The sequence below is a fragment of the Mus pahari genome, chromosome 14 (assembly GCF_900095145.1).
Source record: "Mus pahari chromosome 14, PAHARI_EIJ_v1.1, whole genome shotgun sequence".
Classification (NCBI taxonomy): domain Eukaryota; kingdom Metazoa; phylum Chordata; class Mammalia; order Rodentia; family Muridae; genus Mus; species Mus pahari.
Window position 1 is genome coordinate 51,837,030 of NC_034603.1, and position 24,887 is coordinate 51,861,916.

Consider the following 24,887-nt stretch of genomic DNA (forward strand, 5'->3'; position numbering starts at 1 on the left):
CATCAAGCATATTTCCATACATTTAAAATCAGAAGGCTTATGAATAAGCACTGAAGCCTTATTGGCTGAAAAATAAATCTTAATCACTGTTGAGGGAACTCCCATTTAAACGTGGTCCTCATCAATCCATCCACATTGAAAACAGATTCCTAGTTAAGTAGTTTATGTCTGTCTGTCTTGTTTGTAATAATTCACAGCTTTCCTTGAATGCAGTGGTTCATTTGACATGATAGAGACAGAACGCTTGACAGTAGCGTTACAAGGATGCTGCACTTACTGGGAAGTGTATCTGACCTGGCGAAGATTTTACAAGTTTAGCCAGTTAGTCTTCACCAAGTGTGTTCTAATGATTGAGTTCTCTTACCAAGCTGTTACTTATTCAAGTTGCCATTACGCCATCTGGTTTTAGGATGGTTAAGGACACAGGTAAAAAGTTTCACAATAAGGGATTTTGTTGGGTGTGGTATAGCCCTTGCCTGTAATCTCCAAACTCAGGGGGCAGAAACAGGAGGACTTGCATGAGTTTGAGGCCAGTGTGGTCTATGAAGCAGGTTCCATGTGAGCCAAGGGCTGTATAAGAAGACTCCTATCTCAAAAAAAAAAAAAAGAAAAAAGAAAAAAAAGAAAACAAACACACAAAGGGATGTCAATCACGCTACCCAAAGGCTGATGTCCTCAATTGATGCCACTTTCCAGTGTTGTTAATTGAGACTTAAGTTCATTCTATCCTTTCAGCATTCTGTTCTGACCCTTCCTTACCTGAGGAGCTGCAAAAATAGTTACTATTTTGTAACACTGGGGGTTAAAATCACATGACCATATATATAAATTATGAATGAGATAATCTTAGAGTCAGCCTGTATAGATAATTTTCTTTGACATGATAATACGACATTTGAAGTTTTTGAATGAACTTCTTAAGTTTGAAAAATAGACCAAGATTTTGAGGAAGTTTTTTCTTAAGATCTCATTTATGAATTATGGCCAATCTCCTATGACAGAAATACACTCAAAAGTGAAGCTTTTCAATCTTTCTTTAACCATTCAAATTTAGTCATTGCTTACATGTATGTGTGTGTGCATATACATATATCTGGGGATAGTAAGGCTGGTAGAAGCTTGATTAATTTGTTTTTAATTTTATTAGAGGTAATATCAGATTAGTTCATGATGATGGATACTTGAGTTATTTGTATTTTTTCTTTAGTAGTTATTGATATCCCTGGGTCTGGCAGACAAGCTTTAATTTTTTTGATTCCATTTCACATGAGTCAATAGTTTATGATGCACACACACCTTTAATCCCAGCGCTCAGGGGGCAGAGGCTGGTGGATCTCTTGAGTTTGATGCCAGCCTGGTCTACCAAGTGAGTTCCAGAGCAGCCAAGGCTACACAAAGAAACCCTGTCTTAACAGACCCCCCTCCCTCCTCCAAAATATCTAAGGAAGTTTCTGGTCCAGTTTACCACTTTATATGATCCAACCCCCTCCCCCCATTCACCCCCCTCCCCCCATACAGGGTTTCCTGTGCAGCCCTGGCTGTCCTGAAACTCTGTAGATCAGCCTGGCTCCAAACTCCTCCTGCCTCTGTCTTCCCAGAGCTGGGACTAAAGGTGTGCGCTACCACTGCTTGGCAGAGATATTTTTTCAATGGTTCTTTTCATTTAAAACTAGCAGTTTATATGTATTTCATCATTTGATCTAATGTTTCATAGGTCAACTAAGTTTTAGGAGATTATTTTTGGTTTTTGGTGCTAGAATTGAATTTAGAGCCTCATGAGTTATATTCTCAGTAGATAGTTCTTATCTGTATCTTAAAACTTCTATGTAATTTTAGGGAGAGATTTAACTCCAAAAGAATTAGGAATATTGCCTTAAACTGTAAATATTTTTCTTGCTTTAGTTTTCCAGTGCTAATATAGTATCTCAACAGATCAGGAAGACTTGGGAACAACAATAAAAATGAATGTATTTTAAAAATATTTATTTATCTATGCATGTGTGGAGGCCAGAAGAGGGTGTCTGGTGTCTACTATCATTCTTTGCTTATGCTTTAGGAGGGTCTATCCCTGAACCTAAGGCCCAAGTAGCCTAGTCTGGAAGCAAGCCTGGAGCTTATCCTTGTCCAGTAATCCTTGGAGCTGTGGTTATAGATGTTTTCAGAGACTCTTAGCTTGTTACATGGGTGCTGGACTCTCAACTCTAGTCCCTATGACTGTGGAACAAGCACTCTTAACCAGTGATCTGTCTCTCTTCCCCCAGCTAGCTGTGTGTCTGTCTATCTGTCTGCATGTCTTTATTTGTCGTTATTGTTGTTTGAGATAGGATCTTATGTAGCACAGGCTGGCCTCAGACACAATACCTAGCCAAGCAATATTTTTTTGTTTTTTGAGATAGGGTTTCTCTGTGGAGTCTTGGCTATCTTGGAACTCTGTAGACCAAACTGGCCTCTGCCTACTAAGTGTTGGGATTGAAAGTGTGCAATAGCAATATTTTCGTAAGAAAGTCTTCCAGTCCTTGAGACTCTGAGGTAATGGGGATACCCAGAGGGTTGGTTCAGCTCTCTAGATGCTGTACTATGAAATATTTCAGAGCTTTTTACATTCAAAAATGGAAATGCCTTAGGTTTTCAAAGGATACTATTTAAAATAAATAATTAGTTCATGTCTCCTAGTTTTTTAACCCTATAACAATCCATCAAAGTCTGGTATTTATGCAGCATTATGGAATATTGGGGCGTGTGACTCTAAAGAGAATAGTTTTTCCCATCTTTATCCACAAGATGACTCAAGAGTCAATTACACAGTAAAACATATAGTGCTAATATGTGAATAATGTTTTAGTTATCCAAATGCTCAAGATAAGGGGTCATATCAGCTTGGATTAAAGGCAAACTGTCTACTAAGCTTACTTTCAAGTCTTCAGGTCATGATGCATATGCAAGTTAAGTTCAAAATTTAAGTATAAAAGAGTAAAGCAGTGTCTACCCTTTCATCTTTGTCTTATAGATGGCTTCTTACCTACACAAGTAGCAAACTGATTTTAGTAACTTTTTTGTTTGTTTTGTTTTCTGAGGCAGGGTTTCTCTGTCTGATATCCACATGCTTATGCCTACCTACCTAGAGCTGTCTATCTCTCTGCAAGTCTTGATTTGTTATTGTTTGAGATAGGATTTTATGTATGAGATAGGATTAAAGGTCTGTGCCTAATAGTTATGAGATATTTTACTATTTGTCCTTTGAGACATCTTACAAGTTGGCTTGATATTCACTCAGGCTGACCTTGAGATCAACAATCTCTTGCCTCTTGTGTGGGATTAGTACTCCTGGTCCTTCACCTGAGTCAGTTGCTTGTTTTCAGACATGGTTTTATCCAGTTTACTGATGGCCTCCAATTCACATTGTGACCAATATAACCAAGGCTGACTGTGAAGTCTGCTCCTTCTTTCTCTTCCTCCCAAGTACTGAGGTGACAGGTTTGTATCTCCATGCCTGGTTAGATAACTTACATTTAAGAAATTATAAATTTTTTCTTTGCTTGAGATAAAGTCTCTTTATACAACTTTGGCTGGCTCAGAACTCAGAGATTCACTTGCCTCTGGCTTCCAAGTGATGGAATTAAAGGTGTCTAAATGTTTTGCGTCTCTTAATTTACAGAGATTTATATTTACTATCCTTGAGGTCTGGTATCACTCTTTACCTCGCAAGTCCTCTTCTCCTTCCTGCTGTTATATTGAATCCAGGGCTTCACACACACTTTCCTTTTTTAAAAAATATTTATTAATTTATTTTATGTATATGAGTACACTGTAGCTGTCTTCAGACACACCAGAAGAGGTCATCAGATCTCATTACAGATGGTTATGAGCCACCATGTGGTTGCTGAGATTTGAACTCAGGACCTCTGGAAGAGTAGTTGGTGCTTTTAACCACTGAGCCATCTCTCCAGCCCCTTGGTCACATTTCTAACCCTTGCATATAGCTTAAAAAGTTACGTGGTTCACAAAGTTGATTAAAATCCTACTGATTCCTACTTTAGTTTCTCTGGGCAGATATACTTGTGGTATATCTTTTTGTGTGAACAACATGCTTGCCTGATTGCATCTTGATTTCTCACAAATAGTAAGCATTGCCTACTGATATCTTACAATAGATTATAGTCTTTTTTTAAAAATAATTATTTATTTATTTTATGTATATGAGTACACTGTTGCTGTCTTCAGACACACCAGGAGAGGGCATTGGATCCCATTATGGGTGGTTGTGAGCCACCATGTGGTTGCTGGGAATTGAACTCAGGACCTCTAGAAGAGCAGTCAGTGCTCTTAACCACTGAGCCATCTCCCCAGCCCCTAGATTATAGTCTTATTATTTTTTTTTTAAAGATTGATTTATTTATTATATATAAGTACACTATAGCTGTCTTCAGACACTCCAGAAGAGGGCGTCAGATCTTGCTATGGATGGTTATGAGCCACCATGTGGTTGCTGGGATTTGAACTCCGGACCTTCGGAAGAGCAGTCGGGTGCTCTTACCCACTGAGCCATCTCACCAGCCCTATAGTCTTATTTTTATCAGAAAGTTTATATTATGAATAGGTAAATGCTGTACAGGATTTAGTCGTATCCTGTACAATTATTACTTTGGAGGTAATAATGGTCTTTATTTCTTTTTTCTTTTTAAAGACTTATTTATTTATTTTATCTAAGTACACTGCAGCTATCTTCAGACACACCAGAAGAGTGCATCAGAACTCATTCTGGGTGGTTGTGAGCCACCATGTGGTTGCTGGGATTTGAACTCAGGACCTCTGGAAGAACAGTCAGTGCTCTTAACCACTGAGCCACCTCACCAGCCCCAGTCTTTATTTCTGTTGGTAGCTTTCTGTGAGTGTACCATGAATTAACTCTTCACAAGTTTTCTCACTTCTCAGGATACTGATATGAGCCAGATAGTCCATTAATTTTCATCTATAAAATATCACTCAGATTCCTGGCTGACTCCAGCCTAAATCACTTGCCTCTTGCATCTGGCACTTCATGGTCATCCTGGCCCCCTCTTCATTATCATCCTAGGGATCTCTTTCCTGTCTTTTCTGGGCTGGAGAATTCATGTCCCACAGCTTCCACACGCTTGGTTTATTTTCATCCACTTTTGTGGGGAATAGTTTTTAGTGGAATCTTGAGAAAGAATACATGGGAGGAAAATAATTTTTAACTTTTTATTTAAAAATTTTTTGCTTACAAAGAATAATGCAATAAATATCAATGTTCCCTTGATCTAGATTCATCTGTCTTTAACCTTTTGTCACATTTGCTTTATTGCTCTCCTATTATGATGTGTATGTATTTTTTTTATGAGTCATTTCAAACTAAGCTGAATAACCCATACACACTTCTGCTTATTTCTTTTAATAATTAGGATATTTTTCTGGTTCAAGTTCACTCACTTATTATGCCACCCCCCCCATTTAACATAAATGTAAAAATATGTGATTTATATTTCCATTTAAGATTTCTTACTCATCTCAGCAATACCTTTTTCTTTTTTCTTTTTTTTTTTTTCCCTTTTTTTTGGAGACGGGGGCTATCCTGAAACTTAACACATAGATCAAGTTAGCCTCAAACTCACAGGGATCTATGCCTGCCTCCGCCTCCTGAGTAGTGGAATTAAAGGTGTGCATCACAAGGTCTGAGCTTTTTTAAAAAAGTGAGATAGTGTCTAACTGTACTCAGGCTTTGAACTCACTGTAGTTCAGGGAAGTGAGTTTTTGTATTGTCTTACCTCAGCTTCATGAGTAGCTGAGATTAAAAGCCTGCCACAGCTTGCCCCCCAGCATTCTGATTCTTGACTATTTGCATGAATTCAGTTTTTTTCCTCTCTGGAAGTTTATCAGATCTTCTCTTGTGTTCTTTTTGTGATAGCTACTGTATGGACACGCACACCCTCTCTGTCTCTGTCTTTCTGTCTCTGTCTCTGTCTCTCTATCTTTCTCTCTTTTCCTATCTGGGGATTGAACCCGGGGCTTCATGGATACTAGGCAAGGGCTCTACCATAGAGCTACTCATACAGCTTATTAGTGGCCCTTCTTAATCTGAAAGTCATGCCCACTCATACTGGGAAGCTTTTTAATTGAATTGTATCATTATTATTATTATTATTATTATTATTATTATTATTATTTGCCCTTGATTTTATTCTTTTGGGAGCTGTTTTTCATAATTGGTCCTTTTTAGTAGGCTCTTTAGCTTTCTTTGTTTCTTATTATTTATCTTCTTAACTTTTTCTGATTCATGAGTACATTTCCATAGTTGTATCTTTTATCTTCTTGTAGTAAGCTTTTTTTATTGCTGTGATTATATTTTTAACTTTAAGTTTTAAAAATATTCATGTATTTTGTCAGGGAGTGGTATGATCCACAGATATGTTTTTACTGCTTTTTTAATTTAAAATTTTTACTTACTACTTATTTTTTTTCTTTTTGTCTTTAAGCTTTAAGAAATATTTCTGGGCCAGTGAGCTGGTTCAGTAGTGCGTAAGGGCACTTTCTGGCCAGGCTTGAGCACTTGAGTTTCAACCCCAGGACTCAAGTGGTGGAAGAGGATCGAACTTCCTCAGGTTGTCTTTTAACTTACACACACACTTGTATGTGGGCACAGACAAATAAATGTAATATTCATCTTTAAATGTAAACTTAAATATGAGATTACTTACTTGAGCCCACAAAATTGAGATCAGCCTTTCTAACACTGAGATACTGTAGTAAAAAAAAAAGAAATTATTTCTAGTTTTTTTCCCTTTGTATTTGTTTTTCTGAGACAGAGTCTTTTTGTGTAGTCAAGGCTAGCCTTGAACTTGATGTGAGCCTCCTGGAATCACAGGCTGTGCCAACACATGTATATATTTGTTATTTATTTATTTTTTTTAAAGATTTATTTATTATATGTAAGTACACTGTAGCTGTCTTCAGACACTCCAGAAGAGGGCGTCAGATCTTGTTACGGATGGTTGTGAGCCACCATGTGGTTGCTGGGATTTGAACTCCGGACCTTCGGAAGAGCAGTCGGGTGCTCTTACCCACTGAGCCATCTCACCAGCCCATATTTGTTATTTTTAATATTTCTTTAAAAAGTATACCATTTGTGTTTTGCATATGTAATGTTCTCTCTTAGATGCTTTAGGATAGCAATGATAGCTCTTTAGATCTTGACTTTTTTAGGTAGTAATTTTAGACTTAAAGAAAAGTTGAGTGGGAATATTCCACAGAGAGCTCTGTACACTTTTGACTAAGCTTCACTCAGTACGGACATCTCACATGGTCACAGTACCTTTATCAAACCTAAGAAGTTAACATTGGAGATTACGTGTGCTTACTGACAGGACATTTACCCAGCCCTGGGGGCTCTGGGTTGCTCAGTCCCAACACACACACACAAAAGAAGCAGTAGAAATTCTCATCAGAGAGTATTGTTTGCCGCAGACATTTTTCAGGCTTTTCCTCCCTACCCACATAGGGTTTTCCTGTCAGGCAGCTAAATCATGATACTGCTTTGAGTTTGGTGATTATGTACTTTCTTTGTGAAAGTTTTTAACCTTTCTCGGTGACTTTCAAGTTTGAAGCCTGGCCAGCACTTATATTATAGACTGTCCTTCAATTTGAATTGGTCTAGTATTTTCTCACGGGCTGACTAAGGTTTTGTGACTGGAGGGAGTAAACAGAGAAGTGGAATTGAGCCTTCTATCTTTCTATTTTACCCCCATAGTTATAATTTGGTTTTCATACTCTTTGGTTATGTGTTTTTGGATTTTTACAAGTAGTTATTTGTTCTTGATTCTTTCATTTGGATACTTTTTCAGACATCTGGTAATAATACTTAGTTGCCTGCTTGTATTTTAGAAGGTAGATGGAAGAGGTGATGAGAGTTTGTGACAATTTGAGTGGGCCTTACTGACTGTTAGCTGCATTGAAGGACCATCTGGTGGGAAACTTAGGTACCTCAGTGTTGCTAGCTTAAGGTCCCTGCATTATCTAATACCTCCACCGGACCCAACCCCAGTGTTTCAGCTGTTCAGAGTCTACAAAAGATCTCGTGAGGCCTTACTATGTTTACTTAATGTATCCAGCTTTGGTATGGTAAGAATACCTTTTCTTCTTGTTGGTGTTCTCCAGGCAGGAAACTGACCCTTTCTGGAGAACTAGAGTTAGCCTTTTATCAGGCTGGTAGCTGGCCTCATGAGATTCAGGGAAGCTTCTGAAACAAGCTCAGCTGGTCCTTGCTTTACTTAGTTCTCTCATGTGCGTAGGTGAAATGTTCTGGAGATTCTGTTGTGAGTTTTGGCTTTGTGGGTTTACCTAGTTACTTAGTACTTTTTCTGCTTTCCCAGAATATATCTGTCTGTTTGTAGATATTTAACCAAAAACTAAATTTCTTAATTTTTATACATTTACTGTGTGTGTGTGTGTGTGTGTGTGTGTGTGTGTGTGTGTGAGAGAGAGAGAGAGAGAGAGAGAGAGAGAGAGAGAGAGAGATCACACATGGGGGGTGGGGATTGAGCTTACATATGTGGAGTCAACTTTCAGGAGTCTTTTTATTTTGTGGAACTCAGCTCTTCAGACTTGGTGGCAAGTACATTTTACTGAGCCATCTAACCTACTACCGACAACTAAATCCCCCTGTTTTGTTTGTTTTTGTTTTTTGAGACAGGCTTTCTCTGTATAGCCCTGGCTGTCCTGGAACTCACTTTGTAGACCAGGCTGGCCTCGAACTCAGAAATCCGCCTGCCTCTGCCTCCCGAGTGCTGGGATTAAAGGCGTGCACTACCACGCCTGGCTTTTTATGTTTTGTTTTTTTAAATTAGTTATTAGGGTTTGTGATTGTGCAAGCCATAGCATGCCTGTGGAGATCAGAGGACAACTTGCTACGTGGATTCTAGGATTTAATTTAGATTGCCAGATTTTGTATAAGTCATCTCTTTTGTGTTTTAGAAAAGGTCTCATGTGGCCCAGGCTGGTTGGGAATTGACCATCCTTCTACCTCAGACTTCCAGACACTAGTATTAACAACTGAATTTAAAATTAAGATATCAGGGCTGGTGAGATAGCTCAGTGGTTAAGAGCACCGACTGCTCTTTCAAAGGTCCTGAGTTCAAATCCCAGCAACCACATGGTGGCTCACAACCATCCATAAGGAAATCTGATGCCCTCTTCTGGAGTGTCTGAAGACAGCTACAGTGTACTTACATATAATAAATAAATAAATATTTAAAAAAAATAAATAAAATAAAATTAAGATATCTAGGGTAGGGTCGATATTATCAAAGCATGTTGTGTGAAATTCCCAAAAGAACCAATCTTTAAAAATCTGGGGCTGGAGAGATGGCTCAGCAGTTAATAGCACTGGCTGCTCTTTCAAGTGACCCTGGTTCTATTTGTAGCACCCACATAGTAGCTCATATCCTTCTGTGACTCTAGTTCTAGGGGATCCAGTGCCCTCTTCTGGCCTCCATGGATACCAGGCAGACATGCAGGCAAAACACTCAGACACATAAAAATGAAAGTAGTTGAGATACCTATGTTCCCTCCAACTGCAGATCTGATTTAGTAGATGTGGAGTGAATTTTATACATGAATATTTTTGAAGTTTGCTTGTTTTTTAATTTGGTTTTGTCTTGTTTTAAAGACAGCTTTAAAAAAAATCTATCTATCTATCTATCAATCATCCCTGGCTGTTTTTGACTTTGCTTTGTAGACCAGGCTGGCCACCTGCCTCTGCTTCCTGAGTCCTAGGATTAATTGTGTTTGGTATCACCTCCCAGGTTATTTATTTATTTTTATTTGTTTTTGAGGCAGGGTTTCATATAGTCCAGGCTGGGCCTAGATCTTTCTGTGTTGCCAAGGGTAACTTTGAACTCCTGGAACTCCTGATCTTCTTCTACCTCTCAAATGCTAAGATTGCAGGCATGGCCAGAGGCCCCACTGCACAGGCGTGGTTTTGCAAAGCTTTTAGGTGTTTCTTATACAAAATCAAAATGGAGGCTTTCTTCCCTGGATAGTTTTAAGTTGTTAGCTTAGAAGCAAACCTTGGATTTGGGGAGTAGACCTTTTTTGGCCCTTTAGAGTTTATGGACTTAGAATAATGGGAATGTGGCCCTCTCCCTGGTTTCTAGTCTTTGTAATGCTTGTAACCATTTGTAAACATATTCAACCAGAGTTCTGGAAAATGAAGTTATTTTCTCTCTATTGCCTTATTTTTAATGAAATGTTAGAAGTCATAAGTGTTGTAATGCATTGATTCTGAGATTTTTTTTTTTTTTCAGGAAAGCTATTTTATGAAATAAAGGTTGGATCACTGTTTAGTATGTTTAGAAATAATAAAGTTTTTTGAATATGAAATGTTTTTGTTTTATATCATTGAGTAATAAACTACTGAACTTTATGCTTGAAGTTAGATAATATTTACCAGAAAACATAATATTATGAATTTTACTATTTTTTGTACTACACTGAGTAGAACTGGAATTGAGAAAAAAAATTGGGATTTTAAAAAAGAAAAAGCGAAAAAAAAACCAAAAAAAACAAAAAAAGAAAAAGAAAAAGAAAACCAAATGAACAGAAAAAGCAACCTTCAAATCTCTGTTTTTCTCTTTGTTTAGTTCTTTTTGGAGGCGGATATCTGCTGAGACAATAAGAATTATAAGAGGTCAGTTTCAAATAATACTTTTATGTTTACAATGTAGTAAAAGTTTCAATGTGCTAAGATGTTCAACTGTGGGTTTCTGTTGTCTTCCACAAAGAATATTGGCAGACGTAGGGTGAGTGACCCAAGTGAACAGGGAGGCTGACAATGACAATGGTGGTGACCCACTACCTTTTCTCTAATTTAGGACTGGAATCAATGGAAATGGGACAGGCTGTGGTAGCTTCTAGAGTGTCTGGATGTCTACTCAGTGATTTTCCAGGCATGACCTCCCTTTCTGGTGGCGCACATGCCTGCGCTAGGGAGCAGTGTTCCGTACAGGTGCTTGCCGCTGGGCAGGCATCAGTTGTTAAGTGCGGCTGCTTCCAGTCTGTGCAGCCCCTAGAAAAGGCTGCCTGGGTACTGGCCGCTAGGAGAGGCCAGGGTGAAGGGCTGTGCTGAGCCTGTCATTCATCAGCCCAGGGACTGTATTTTACCAACGCTGACCTTCTTTACTTTTATAATCTCCAAGCGTCATTACTTTGTCATGAATTTTATTTTATTTTTGTGACCATCAGATTTCAGTCAGATTATAAGTTAGAATGTACACCTGTGTGCCTTAGTTCCCTTGGGAAGGCAGCAGCTGTGAGCGAGGTGTGGAGGTGTACTAAGTCATCCCAGCTATAGGTATCCCCTGCTGAGATGCTGTCTCTTCCCTGCCTCTCCCAAATACTTGGCCAGCCTTTTCTCTCAGTTGCTGTATCTTTTATTATTTTTAACATGGTCAGTGTGTTGGAATGTCACTTTTTCCTTTCCCTAACTCACTTTTTCTTTTCTTTCTTTTTTTTAAGATTTACTTATTATATGTTAAATACACTGTAGTTGTCTTCAGATGCACCAGAAGAGGGCGTCAGATCTCATTATGAGTGGTTGTGANCCACCATGTGGTTGCTGGGATTTGAACTCAACCTTCAGAAGAGCAGTCAGTGCTCTTACCTGCTGAGCCATCTCACCAGCCCTCCCCTTTTTTTCTAATGATTTGATTGTCTTTTAGACTGAACACCATACAATTTGGAGACTTAAAAAAAAAAAAAAAAAAAAAAGAAAGAAAAGAAAAGAAACACAATATTGCAATGCAAATGTATAGTAAACATAGACAATTTTTTCCATTGCTGGATATTGCCACTTTAAATGTTTTTGTTTTGTTATTTTCACATTCATCCTTGCACTGCCCTTCCCAGTCCCTCTCCCCACCCCTTACCTTAAATTGGTCTCCTTCCTTACCTTAAATATTCATTTTGTACTTACATGCCATATGTATGTATGTATGTATATTCATCTAGCGATATGTTTAAGTCTAGACTCTACCTAGCAGAAAAGTGATATTTTGTCTTCTTTCCCCTGTGTTATCCTGTCTTGTTTCCCCTCTGCCCCTCTCTTTAGACCTCTTCCTCATCATTCTCTCACTTCTGTATGTATTTATTTATGCTAGCTTTAAAAAGAAAAGTTAGCGTATTTTTCAGCTCTGTTCCAGAATGTTCACAGATTTTTTTTTTCTTATTTTCATCTGTATATTTTGTATTTCTGGCAGTTTGTTATTGTTGTTTTCTCTTGCAGCACAGTGGTTTTTAAGCTTTGTGTCTTTTTAAAAAACACATGATTATACTTCAGTCTAAAGCTTCTGAAACAGTTGGTTTAAGGTAGGCCCAAGAATTCACACTCTTATAAATTCCCCAGTAGCAGCTCCAGGTCCAGGAATCACATCCTGGGAACCTTACTGTCCTAGCATTTGAAAATATTATTGTGTCTCTAAACAGATAAACTCTGACTTACAGATCACACCCAAAGAATAGTGAGTGTGCAATTTTAACATCCCCACTGCCATCTAAACATCTAGTGGCAGAAGTGTATAATCCCCATTCCTCAGAAGGCTAATCAGTAGGTTCTCATTTCAAAGCCAGCCTGATCCACAGAGCAAGTTCAAGGTCAGCCTGAGCAGTTTGGTGTGACTCTATCTCAAAACAAACAACCACACACACACAATCACACACACACACACACACACACACACACACACACACACACACACTGAGGTAGAAAAGGACAGAGGGTATTGCTCAATGGTAGAGCACCTGCCTTCCTTACATATGAAGGCCTGGGTTTAATCTTTAGAGCCATGACCGCACCCTACCAAAACATTTTTTTCTTGTCTGATATGATCAGACACTGCTCTCCACATACTTTTATATATGAATAGTGGGTTATAGCATATAAAATTATCAATAATTTGTTTTCTACTAGTACCATACCTTGAAACACCTTAAAATTAGGATTGGGAACCATTTTCTGAATGAAAATGATTGGTTAAGCCACACATTGTTTAGTACCAAGTTGACATACAGATTCATAGCCCTGGCTACCCTGGAACTCACAGAGATCCACCTGCTTCTGCCTCTTGAGTGCTGGGACTAAAGGCATGTGCCACCATACCATGATTTAAAGTTTTTAAAATAAGTATTTTGAAGGGAAAGGATACTTTTAACTTAGTTTAGTAGTTTTTTGTTTGTTTTTGGTTTTTGATTTTTTTTTCTTATGGGGCTTTGAACTGGTAACTATTTTTGGTTAGGTTTGTTCATTAGCTACTGATAATAGCTAGTAAGGTCCACTATCTAGGAAAAAAATGGAGTTTGTGATGGCACATCAACCACTTTGAGTACAGCTTTCAAATTTGGCAGTAGAGTCACTCCCTCTACCAATTCTGTGTACAGAATTGAACAACAAAAATAGACATTTGGGGGTAGATTTTTAAAATAATCAGTTGAAGAAAAAAAAAACCCATATACACACAAGAGTTTTTTTTGTTGTTTTACTTTAAATGTGTATGTTTAGTAAAATTCATAACTTTCATTGTATTGTGTTTGGAACCAGGTGATCATTATGTAGTTTAACCACCCAGTCTCAAGCAATTGTCACTCTTGCTAAACTTTTTAGCATACTTTACCCATGCTGCTACAGATGAATCACAGTCTCACAACAGCTTTTGCTTACAGTAAAGTGTTCCCATTGGTATAGTTATCCCTTCAGTATCACTGAATTAGTGAAGAGATTGGTAATGCTTATACTGTGAGAAATACTTCTAAAACTTTTAATTTATAAGCATAGTTACCACAACCTCTCTTTTCCTCCCTTGGAGGAAACAAGCGTACTGGAATAGAATAGCCATGGAAGCCAGGCTTTAATCTCAGCACGCGGGAACCAAAGGTAAGTGAATCTCTGTGAGTTCAAGTCCAGTCTGATCTGTAGAGTGAGTTCCTAGACAGCCAAGGCTACACAGACAAACCCTGTTTGTTTGTTTTTTTTTAAAAAAAAAATAATCAAAAATCAAAAAGAGTAGCCAAGCAAGCCAGTTTTCAGACTCGGACTTATTTCCGAGCCACTTGTGGTTCATGCTTTACTTTCTTGAGTGTTCTCACCTATAGGTTATTGCTTATGACCTACTTTTCTCTTCATTTTCCCCATAGCTCTGAGAGCTTATTTTGAAAGAATAATGGATGAACCATCTCCGTTGGCCAAAACTCTGGAGCTGAACCAGCATTCCCGATTCATAATTGGGTCTGTGTCTGAAGACAACTCAGAAGATGAGATCAGTAACCTGGTGAAGCTGGACCTAGAAGAGAAGGAGGGCTCCCTGTCACCAGCCTCTGTCAGCTCAGATACACTTTCTGATTTGGGGATCTCTGGCTTACAGGATGGTTTGGCCTTTCACATGAGGTGAGAAGAATTGCTTCATGGTTAATGTGTTTAATCTGTCTTGTTATTTTCACTGCTTATGTTCTGAACGGAATAAGAATATATTAATTTCGCCTCTATTCCCCTGGCCCATCTTCTATGACTAGGAAATGATGCACTTTTCAGGCTTGGGGAGTATCTTTTCCTACATGTTCTCCTCAGTTTTTCCATCCTTTATACATACTAGGCCCTTCAGTATGACCCAGTGAAGGAGAGTTCGGTTGAAGAATTTCAGCTTCTGTAGTACTTTGATTAATGATATCGTAACTTTCATTGAGTGACAGGAATTTTGCAGACATGGCCACATTTGTAGTCTTTCCTCCTCTCCCATATCAGTGGTAGCAACTGAACCCAGAGCCTTATACATGCTAGGTGAATGAACCACTGATCTTCATCCGTAGCCCGTGGGGTTTTGTTTTTTGTGTTTTGAGTCAGGGTTCTGTTACCCCAGTTGGACTGGAACTTCCTATATAGAACAGGCTGACCTGGAACTTGTTGAGACCTTCCTGCGTTTGCTTCCTGAGTGCTGAGCCTATACACTGTGCCTGTGGACATTCTGTTTTTTAAACTGTGTCTGATGTAGCTCCAAACTCCTGAATTCTTGAGCCTCCTGACTCCACCTTCTTAGTGCTGGTATTAGAGGTGTGTGCTACCTCACTCATGTTAAAGTAATGTTTTTTGTTTTGTTCTGGGATAGGGCCTCATATAACTCTAGTTGGCCTCAAACTTACTATGTAGCCCAGCCCAGGCTGACATTAAACTCTTAATCTTGCTGCCCTGGCTTGGGAGTGCTAGAGCTACTGGACTGCTGGGTACTGGTATAAGCTGGCACACCCTTTGATTGATGGCTGATTAGACAACTAGTCTAGTCATCTGCTTTTTAATTCTTAGGTTTAAGGATTTTGGATCAAATATTTTGTGAGTAAACTTTAGGAAATTATCCTCATCCCTAGCAATTTGAACACACAGAGACACAGAAATATACAATAAAACAAACAAACAAAATGTTATCCAGATGATTTTAATGTGCATTGAGGGTAAATATTGAGGTTCTAAGCTAGATAAACACAAATTAAGGTAGCTGCTGCTACTGTTATTATCTTGATAGTCTGTTATTAATGGGTCATAAAATAATTAGGCTTCTTTTTATATACTGAAGATATTGATTCTATAGTAAAATCCATTTTGGTAATTCTTTGTTGTTATCTGTGGGGCTTGGAATCGTAGCTTCTGTAAAATTAGGCAGTTAGTATATATTAATAATCACTCTCATTTAAGCTATGTGGAGGTCAGAAGAATAAAGCAACTTAGGTTTTATTTCATGGTCCTGGGACTTGCAATGAAGCAGATGCCCTACCTTAGTTTTAGTGCTGTATTTATGTATTGTCAGTACTGTATCTCTGATGCCTTAGGCTTACCTTAAACTTGGGTTTGGCCTGGCTTAACTCCTGATCACTGTGATTTCAAGCACAGACTACCTTGCTTGATGAGCCAAATGTTTTTGTTTTTTGTAGAGATCTGATCAGGGAAAATAACTTGGTTAAGGTTGAGAATTCAAATTCAAATGTCTCAGTTGAATTTTTGTGATTGTTTTACTCTGATTGCCTGACCTTACAATCTTTTCTTTTCTTTTCTTTTCTTTTCTTTTCTTTTCTTTTCTTTTCTTTTCTTTTCTTTTCTTTTCTTTTCTTTTCTTTTAACTTTTGTGTTTCTGATAAGGTTGGCTTTCTAGAGTGAATGAACAAAGTATTATATCTAACCTGAGGTCAAAAGAAGCATTAGCATCAGGGACTAGAAATTAAGACTTTATATAAACTTGTTTTGCTGCTTTATGACTAACTTGGGTTGACCCTTGGGTGAGTACTGGTGGTATCTTTCCCCTCAAAGTCATTTGGAAGTATGCAGGAATTGTGAACTGCTGAGACCAATCACATTTGGAGGAATGAGGTGCTAAAAGTTTTGCAGTAGGTCTGCATGTGTTGGTACTCATGCCTTTAATCCTAGTACCCGGGAGGCAGAGGCAGGCAGGCAGGCAGGCAGGCAGAGCTCTGTGAGTTTGAGGTTAGTCTGATCTACATAGTGAACTCCAGGACATACCAGGCTACATAGGGAGATCCTGTCTCAACACCACTACCATCACTACTTTTGTAATGTAGTATATCATCCCATATATTCAAGGATAAGTCTCAAAATGTCATAGTCCTCTATTGAGAAAGAATAGCTTCATACTAAATCTTTGAAGTCACACTGCTCTTTGAGAAATTTGTCTTAATTTTGTGTGAAACATAGTGTTCAGTTGTTGAATTAGGACATTTAGTTTGGCAATGATGCAATAAATGCTATTACAGGAAACTCAGCTGATGGTATTCTGAGGCAGTGTGTAGGTGCCAAGCCATTCCCAAGGTCCATGGCTGTCAGGCAGAGGCTGTGTGGCCAGTGGCATGACTGCCTGAGAATGTCTTGGACGCCTCATTGTTGCCACAGCTCTCATGTTGGTTGCTCGTGGGCAGGAGTGTGATCAGCAGCCTGGGAAGAGGCCAGTTTCCACTGACTTCTTAGCTAGTGTTCCAAATAGAACAAGGTTTCTTCCTCCATCCATTTTATCTGTGGATATGGCAGTGTTCTTGGGAGTAATTTGATTTTTTCTTTGATGGGAAGACTTCAATGATATCTGTAGCTAATTAAATTGTATGTGATCATTGGCAATCCATAATTTTTCCTTGTACTCATTTCCTCTCAGAAAAAATGAAGATGATGATTCAGGCACTGCTCTCACTCTTAAAATACTAAGAGTGAAATAATAATAAACTGGTTGAGTTTACTAGCAACTTCTAGAATGAATAGCCTGATCTTTTACCCTTGATAGAGGTTAAGGAGATAGGCCCCTTCTCACGAGACTTAACTAGAAGCCTTGGAAACAAAGTGGAATAATGGCTGTGAGCTTCATTTCAGGTGCTAAGTGAAGATTTTAGTGGTCTGATGGATGAGCTGCAATAGAAAATAGACTTTTCTAGGGATGGAGAAGACATGATCATGCTTTTCTAGAGTCAACAAAAGCTTTATCTTCCAAGTATTTGAAAATAAGGGCTTGAGAAATAGAACTTGATGGGACCAGGGACGTTTCACTGAAGAACTGTTTAGACTTTTTGCTGTTAGGTAAGATCAACCTGGGCTTATCAGCTATAATTGGGTTGAAATATCTTTGAAAGCCATTAGTTATTTGAACAGAATTAAGAAGAAAGACTTAAAAGACTAGTGTGTACATTTTAATTTTGGTAACTAGTATGCGATTTGGTAGCATCTAATAGAGTTGTCTGATTTGTTTTAATTTTGGTAGTTTCTCTGATGCCACTTAAGGTCACATTATTTTGTATTAAAACAAACCACATGATGTCAACCCATGCTATCAGTCAAACAAGATTGTAAACAGTTTGTCCAGCTAGTATACTGAATTCCTGGTTAAAGTACAATTATAAGCAAGGTAGTCCCCACATTTTGGTCTTTAACCTCTTATGGTACTGTGAGTCTCCTTCATGTTTATATTTGAAACTCCATCTCAATTTTGTATTCAACACCTTAAAATAATGTGGTTAAAATACTGAATGGTCAGGGGCGAGAGAGATGGCTCAGCAGTTAAGAGCACCGATTGCTCTTCCAGCGGTCCTGAGTTCAATTCCCAGCAACCACATGGTGACTTACATCCATCTATAATCGGATCCGATGCCCTCTTCTGGTGTGTCTGAGGACAGCGACAGTGTACTCATATACATAAAATAAATAAATAAAATCTTTTTAAAAAATACTGAGGGTTAGTGAGATGGCTCAGTGGGTAAGAGCACCCGACTGCTCTTCCGAAGGTCCAGAGTTCAAATCCCAGCAACCACATGGTGGCTCACAACCATCTGTAACAAGATCTGACTCCCTCTTCTGGAGTGTCTGAAGACAGCTACAGTGTACTTACATATAATAATAAAAATAAATAAATCTTTAAAAAAAATACTGAATGGTCAGGTTAAGGATTTTATACACCATCACTGGCCCTCCTTAGTTTTCTTAATTATATTACCCCACTCCTGTACTCTGCCTTTTGTGATAGTGACTGGGGACTTGTTTGAGAAGTTAATGACTCATGGGAATATGTGTATGGTTGCTAGTGATTATTTGGTGCAAGGAAAAAGAAAGGGAGACACCATTCTATGCTCTGTAGCTGAGCAGTGGCAGATACCATTTTGGTATTTCCTTAACACTAACAAGTAGTCAGTTTTATAGTCATGATGAAGATGACCATTTTCATTAAAATCTATGAAGAATAGAACTGTTTTTTAAAAAGATTTATATAGTTTACTTATAAGTACACTGTAGGTGTTTTTAGGCACACCAGAAGAGGGCATCAGATCCTATTACAGATGGTTGTGTGCCACCTTTCCAGCACCAATAGAACTTTTTTTTTAGTTATAACTAAACTATTTTTGCTTGGCCTAGAAAGAAATAAAAATTTTCTTTTTATTTAGTATCAACTTAAACTCCTTGTGTTTTATGACTTTAATCAGTTTAATGACTTCATTAAAGCCTGGTGATAGATATAATATTAAATTATAGCTTTCAGAAATATAAACTGTGCCACACCCAATATAATGTGGTTCAAATGTTTGCTTATATATTTACTTGAGACATGGCCTTATTATGTAGCCCATATTGTCTTTGAATTAAAAAAAAAAATCTCCCACCTGAGCTCCTAACTGCTGGAATGATTTTATTATGAAGGAACCCTTATTTGAGATAATTTTCTTGTTTTGGCTTTAAAACAGGGTCTTATTATGAAGCTCAGGCTATTGAAGTTACATTGTAGCCCAGGCTGCCTTTGAATACATGCTAGGTTCACAGGCTTGTGCCACTATGCCTGGCTTGATAAAATGTTTTGACCAGGGATCTTTTGTAAGTCTTTTGCATAAAAGTTGGCTATTTAGTGTTGAAAGGCTTGGTTGAAGAAAACACAGTCAGTTTAGAGCTCTTACACTGAGAATAAGCATTATTAACATTTCATGCCTTTGCCCTCCTCATTTGTGTCAAGCTTTAACACAGGGAACTGGCTCTAGTTTGCAGTTGTTCCTTTGCTTATAGCTAGGCCTGTGAGGGTGCTTTATGTTTCTCTTAGCATTTCTCATTTGGCTTGCCTGAGTTTTCTCCCCCCCACCCCCAAGTAGCTTTCCAAATTTTCTTTCAGTGCCCTTTCCTTAATATTCTTAGGTTCCCAGTTGCCATGGTGCTATAGTAGTGAGTAGACAGAGAAGGTCATTATGAGATCTCTGATGTGGTGCTCTTGCTGGGGGCAATAGTCTGCTTTCTCTGTCGCCTGCCCTCCCTCCTTTCCATTCTGAAAACAGGAGCTGTCTGTGACCATGTATGTATTTAGGTCTCAGGAGTTTATTCGAAAAAGCTGTGTGGTTGTTACAAGTAGAGCTCTTCCACAATCTTATATTTCTCCTATATTTCATATATTTATTTCCTGACTTCTTTCCATTGGCATCAATATACAAGTGATGTGTGCATTTACTGTTTTATATTTTTAAATTATTAAAAATAATACGTTCATTGTAGAAAAGTTAGAACTTTGACAAGTATAGAAAGGAACTAAAATTTAAAATAGTTTCATTCAATAATAATCACTATTTAATATTTTTTTAAGTTTTTACTACCTAATAGTAAATTTTTTTAAAAATGATGTCCTAGTAAAAACAGTTCAGTTTTTAATGTAACACTTTCTTGCATTATTAAAATATTTAAAACTTAATTTTAAAGTCTTTTTATTTTAAAATAATTTTATACTTTCAGAATATACAGCATTGCTATATGTCTCTCACTGTTCCCCCCTCCTTTTTAAAAAAAAAAAAGATTTATTTATTATTATAAATAACTACACTGTAGCTGTCTTCAGATGCACCAGAAGAGGGAGTCAGATCTCATTATGAGTGGTTGTGAACCACCATGTGGTTGTGGGATTTGAACTCAGGACCTTCAGAAGAGCAGTCAGTGCTCTTAACCTTTGAGCCATCTCTCCAGTCCCTCACTGTTTCCCGTAATGCCACCTAATTTTACATAGCTTTAGTAACTTGTCTCGAATTGCCATATTTAGCAAATTTAATTAAATTAAGGCACTCAGCAAATTGAGAAGATTCTTCAGAGAGCACTTACATGCTCAGTTCCTAGATTCTACCACTAACATTTTTTCTGTATTTGTTTTATTATATTGTCTATCCATTTTTCTGTCCAGCCATTAAATGCTCTAAAATCCTTCAAGTTTTGATATATTTTCATTATTAGTCCATTTTTTCATTGTTTTTTGTGTATGTGTACATGAGTGAGTGGTGTATGTGTGTGATCTATGCACCTGGCTATGTGTGGGTATGTTCTTCCATCCATCTGTGTACGTGTAGAATCTAGAGAGAGATAACAAGTAACCTGTTATGTCACTCTGCCTTATTACTTTGAGACAGGGTCTCTTCCTGAACCTGACAACCAGCAAAACCCAATGTCTCCAATGCCTCCACCCCCCCAAGCACTGTGGTTACAGGCATGTGATGGGTACATCTGACTTTAGTTTCTTTTATTTTTGAGGTGGGATCTCTGTAGCCCTGGCTGTCATGGAACTATCTCTGTAGACCAGGCTAGCTTTAAATTCAACTGCCTGCCTCTGTCTCCTGAGTGCTGGGTTAAAAGGTGTGTACAACTCTACCTGACTGTGTTAAACTCTTATACCAACCACAAAGGCTGTTACCATCCAGCATTTTGGGGGGAAATTTTTTTTTCTTGAGGCACAAGAGTCAAGTCAGGTTGACTCCAATGAGTTACAACCATCCTGAGAATTTGTCTAGGGAGGCTGTTCGATAGATTGCCTTTCCTCTTGATACAATGGTGCAGTCTCATGAGTACCTGCTTAATCAATGTCTTCAGGAAAATACTGCTGTGTAACATTCCACCATTTATTATTATTATTTCTATGGCAAATTTAATTCTTAAGTGATACATGCATCCCACTAGTCCTTTAAGCCTGGGTTTTCTTTCCCTGCTTAAAATGAGTTGGTCCTCTTTGTCCAAGATATTGTCCAGGTCCTCTTTTCTTTTTAAAGGGTTACCACGTCTTTTCTGTCTCTTTTGTACCACCTTCATGCTTTATAATTGGGTTTTGGTGAATAGTCTTGTAGTTTTACTGCTGAGACCTGAATGTTTTTCACTGAAGACCTGAAATCCCTTTCACTTTTTCAAAGTTCCTTAGGGCATATTTATATTTCCTTCCTGCTTGTGCCCCCTCCCCTTCTTGCCTGCCTTTTCCAGATTGGAGAGTACTACTAATCGGTCTTATTTGTTTTGATTGGCTCTCAGATGTTACCTACTTTGGCTGTGCTGTCCTCCTCTTTCTGTGTTTCGTGACCCCATTATTTTCTTGGCTTTGTTGTTGTGGTAAGTGTTGCTTTCTTTTCACGAAGGGCCCTCTGTCAGGTGTTCCTGGCAGCTAGGAAGGGCACTGGAACCTTTCTCTAGTGACGTTCAGAACAAAGTGGCTGTTGGTGAAACATCTGCTGTAGTTAAAGCAGAACAGCTGTTTCTAGCTATACAGGAGATTACAGTCCAACTCCCTACCCCCACTCCTCTGGGTCCTTTTGGAAAACCAACTCATTTGTGTGTGACCTATGTGTAAGGAGAAAATGCAAGAAAGAGGAGAAATGGAATGGGAAAACGCCAAGGACAAGTAGACAAAACACTTGTAGTTTGAGGCCATCGGCTGTGATTGAAGCAGCCAAATAAGCAGCCAGGGTGGCGTACTACCTCTTGCTCTCCTAGGTTTGAAGCACCTGGAGGGAGCTGGGGTGGTGGGGCTGTGGTTTATGTTTACAAGGCCAAAATCTGAAGAAATAATCTCCCCATCATTTGCAATTTTGATACAGAGGATTCTGCAAATAAAAAAGGAGATAGTACATGCTTCAAAAGTAAGTTTTAGGTGATTTAGTTGGGTGGCATATATCTGAAAACTACCACTAATCCTAGCTTGAATTTAGAGGGAAATTGACTAGATCATTTTTCTTTATCTGTAAGAAAATAAAGGTGTTCTTTTGGGTTTTGTTTTTTACATTGTTAAAAATTTATTTATTATATGTGTATGAGTGTTTGCCCTGTGTGTACAGATGTGCATCATGTGCATGTCTGGTGCCTGTGGCGATCAGAAGACAGCATCAGATTCCTGGAACTGGAGTTACAGATGGTTGTAGGTGCTGGGAACTGAACCAGATTCTCTGCTAGAACATCAAAGACTCTTTAACTATGGAACCCTTTGCAGTCTCTGATTTTGTTCTGTAAGAAATGAATAAAAACTGGCATATGGGGGCTGGTGAGATGGCTCAGTGGTTAAGAGCACTGACTGCTCTTCCGGAGGTCCTGAGTTCAAATCCCAGCAACCACATGGTGGCTCACAACCACCTGTAATGAGATCTGAAGACAGCTACAGTGTACTTACATACAATAAATAAATAAAATCTTTAAAAAAAAAAAAGAAACTGGCATATGCCGGGTGTGGTGGCACATGCCTTTAATCCCAGCACTCGGGAGGCAGAGGCAAGTGGATTTCTGAGTTCGAGGCCAGCCTGGTCTACAAAGTAAGTTCCAGGACAGCCAGGGCTATACAGAGAAACCCTGTCTCGAAAAACCAAACCAAACCAAACCAAACCAAACCAAACCAAACCAAACAAACAAAAAAGCCCCCCAAAACCTGGCATATTTATCCCTGAATATCTAAACCCTTATTTTTCATGCAGAATTTGGGTAAGAGATATGTGAATAGTGTAGACATGTTAAGAAGTGCTGGTCCTGTTTGGTCCTTGTGATACTAGTAGTCCACAAAGGGAGTTCAGTCAGTACCTAGTTGCTCACTGGATCAAGCTGGCATTTCAAAAATGTCTTCATTTTTGCAAGTGTCTTCAGCTATTGTAAAGGAGGAAAGCTCTTTGTAGTGTGTAGCATCCTGATGAATACAATTTTAGGGTATGTTTTAGGCCAGAAAAGGGACCTGATCAAGTGATCAAGTTTTCTTGCCGTGTAGTAAGCCTGGAGTTGTTGAAGAAGCCAAACTCCTAGGTTTTCCTAAACTGAAGAGGCTATATAGAGAGCTTTATGCTTCTGCTTCAGGCATCTTCCAGGCCTGTGTCTTCTATGAGCAGAATGACACAAAAGACTCAGTGAGTGGTCTGTGTAGGTGGCTCAGTGAGACAGTTTGGCAGCCTGAATTTAATCCCACGTAAGGAAGAGTTGAAGAAGAGCAGCAGTTCCAAAGTTGTCCTCTGACCTCTGCATATGCACGATGGCACATATACTCACAACACATCATACACACACACACACACACACACACACACTTTCTCTAAAAATATACATTAAAAAAAGACCTAAATGATTTGCTTGATAGCAGTCATTAAAGGTCAGTCCATTATCTTTAGTGCCTTGTTTTGTGATCTAGTTTCTATTTTGAACAAAATTGCCTGAAAATTAACCAGAATTATGAAAAAACAGTAAATTTAAAATCACCAAGTTTTCAAGATTATTATTAGAACAATTGTTCTTTTTACTTTTCTTTTCTTTTTTCTTTTTCTTTTTTTGCCAGTCAGGCTTACACTCTATTGTGGTTGTCTCAGGCCTTGACTGCGTACTTGCGCAGTGGGTACAACCGCTCCTTCCGCTGCTGCTTCTTGGCCTTCAGCTTCTCTTCCTGCTTGGTGAGCCGGTGGCGGCAGGGCGGCGCATGGTTCTAGTTTTCTTGGGTTGCAGGTCCAGGGGCTTGTACTTCTTGCCCTTGTTGGATTTTCTGAGGTTTTCTTTATGAGTCTGGTTAAGGATAGTGAGGACTCCGGCATGGATTTGCGAACTTAGACGGTGCCGCCTTTCACTTTGGCAATGTGAAGCTGGGACAATTCCACCTTCAGATTGTCCGGTTGTTTCAACAGCTCCTCCTCCTCCTTGCCGAGCAGGTCCTGAGCCCTAATCTTGGCATTGCTGCGTTGTTCATTTTGAGGCTGCCTGGTTCAAGAGCATGCTTTTTCTTTCATGCTTTTGAGAGAAAAACCAAACAAAACCTGCGAGTATATATGTACACATTTGCATGCAGATGTCCACGGAGGCCAGAAGAGGGCATTGGATTCCCTGGAACTGGAGTCGTAGACATTTGTCATCCATTGTGTGGGTGCTGGGAACAGAACCTAGGTACTCTAGAAGAGAGGCAAAGTGCTTTTTAATAATTAATCCATCTCACTAGCCTGAGGGCATTTTTGTTTTTTGCTTTTTTTTTTTTTTTAATCATCTTGTTTTTGTTTTTTTTTTTCCCTGTTATCCCTGCCCGCGGGACATAAGTTATTCCATGGTCCTCGAGGGGGATTCCAAA

General features: G+C 38.7%; 1 protein-coding gene and 1 pseudogene across 9 annotated transcripts in view; one reads left to right on the forward strand and one right to left on the reverse strand.

The window, feature by feature from the left end:
• Positions 1–24,887, forward strand: part of Acaca (acetyl-CoA carboxylase alpha) — a 271,090-nt gene that overhangs the window by 51,740 nt on the left and 194,463 nt on the right. For 6 of the 9 annotated variants that reach the window (XM_021211498.1, XM_029546023.1, XM_029546022.1 and 3 more), the window contains exons 2-3: positions 10,653–10,699; positions 14,197–14,446. In XM_021211498.1, the coding sequence (XP_021067157.1) occupies positions 10,653–10,699; positions 14,197–14,446 (297 nt within the window). The remainder of the gene's footprint in view (positions 1–10,652; positions 10,700–14,196; positions 14,447–24,887) is intronic. The other 3 variants (XM_029546021.1, XM_029546020.1, XM_029546019.1) reach the window with 1 other exon arrangement.
• LOC110331143 overlaps positions 24,141–24,887 on the reverse strand; it is a 1,750-nt pseudogene continuing 1,003 nt past the window's right edge.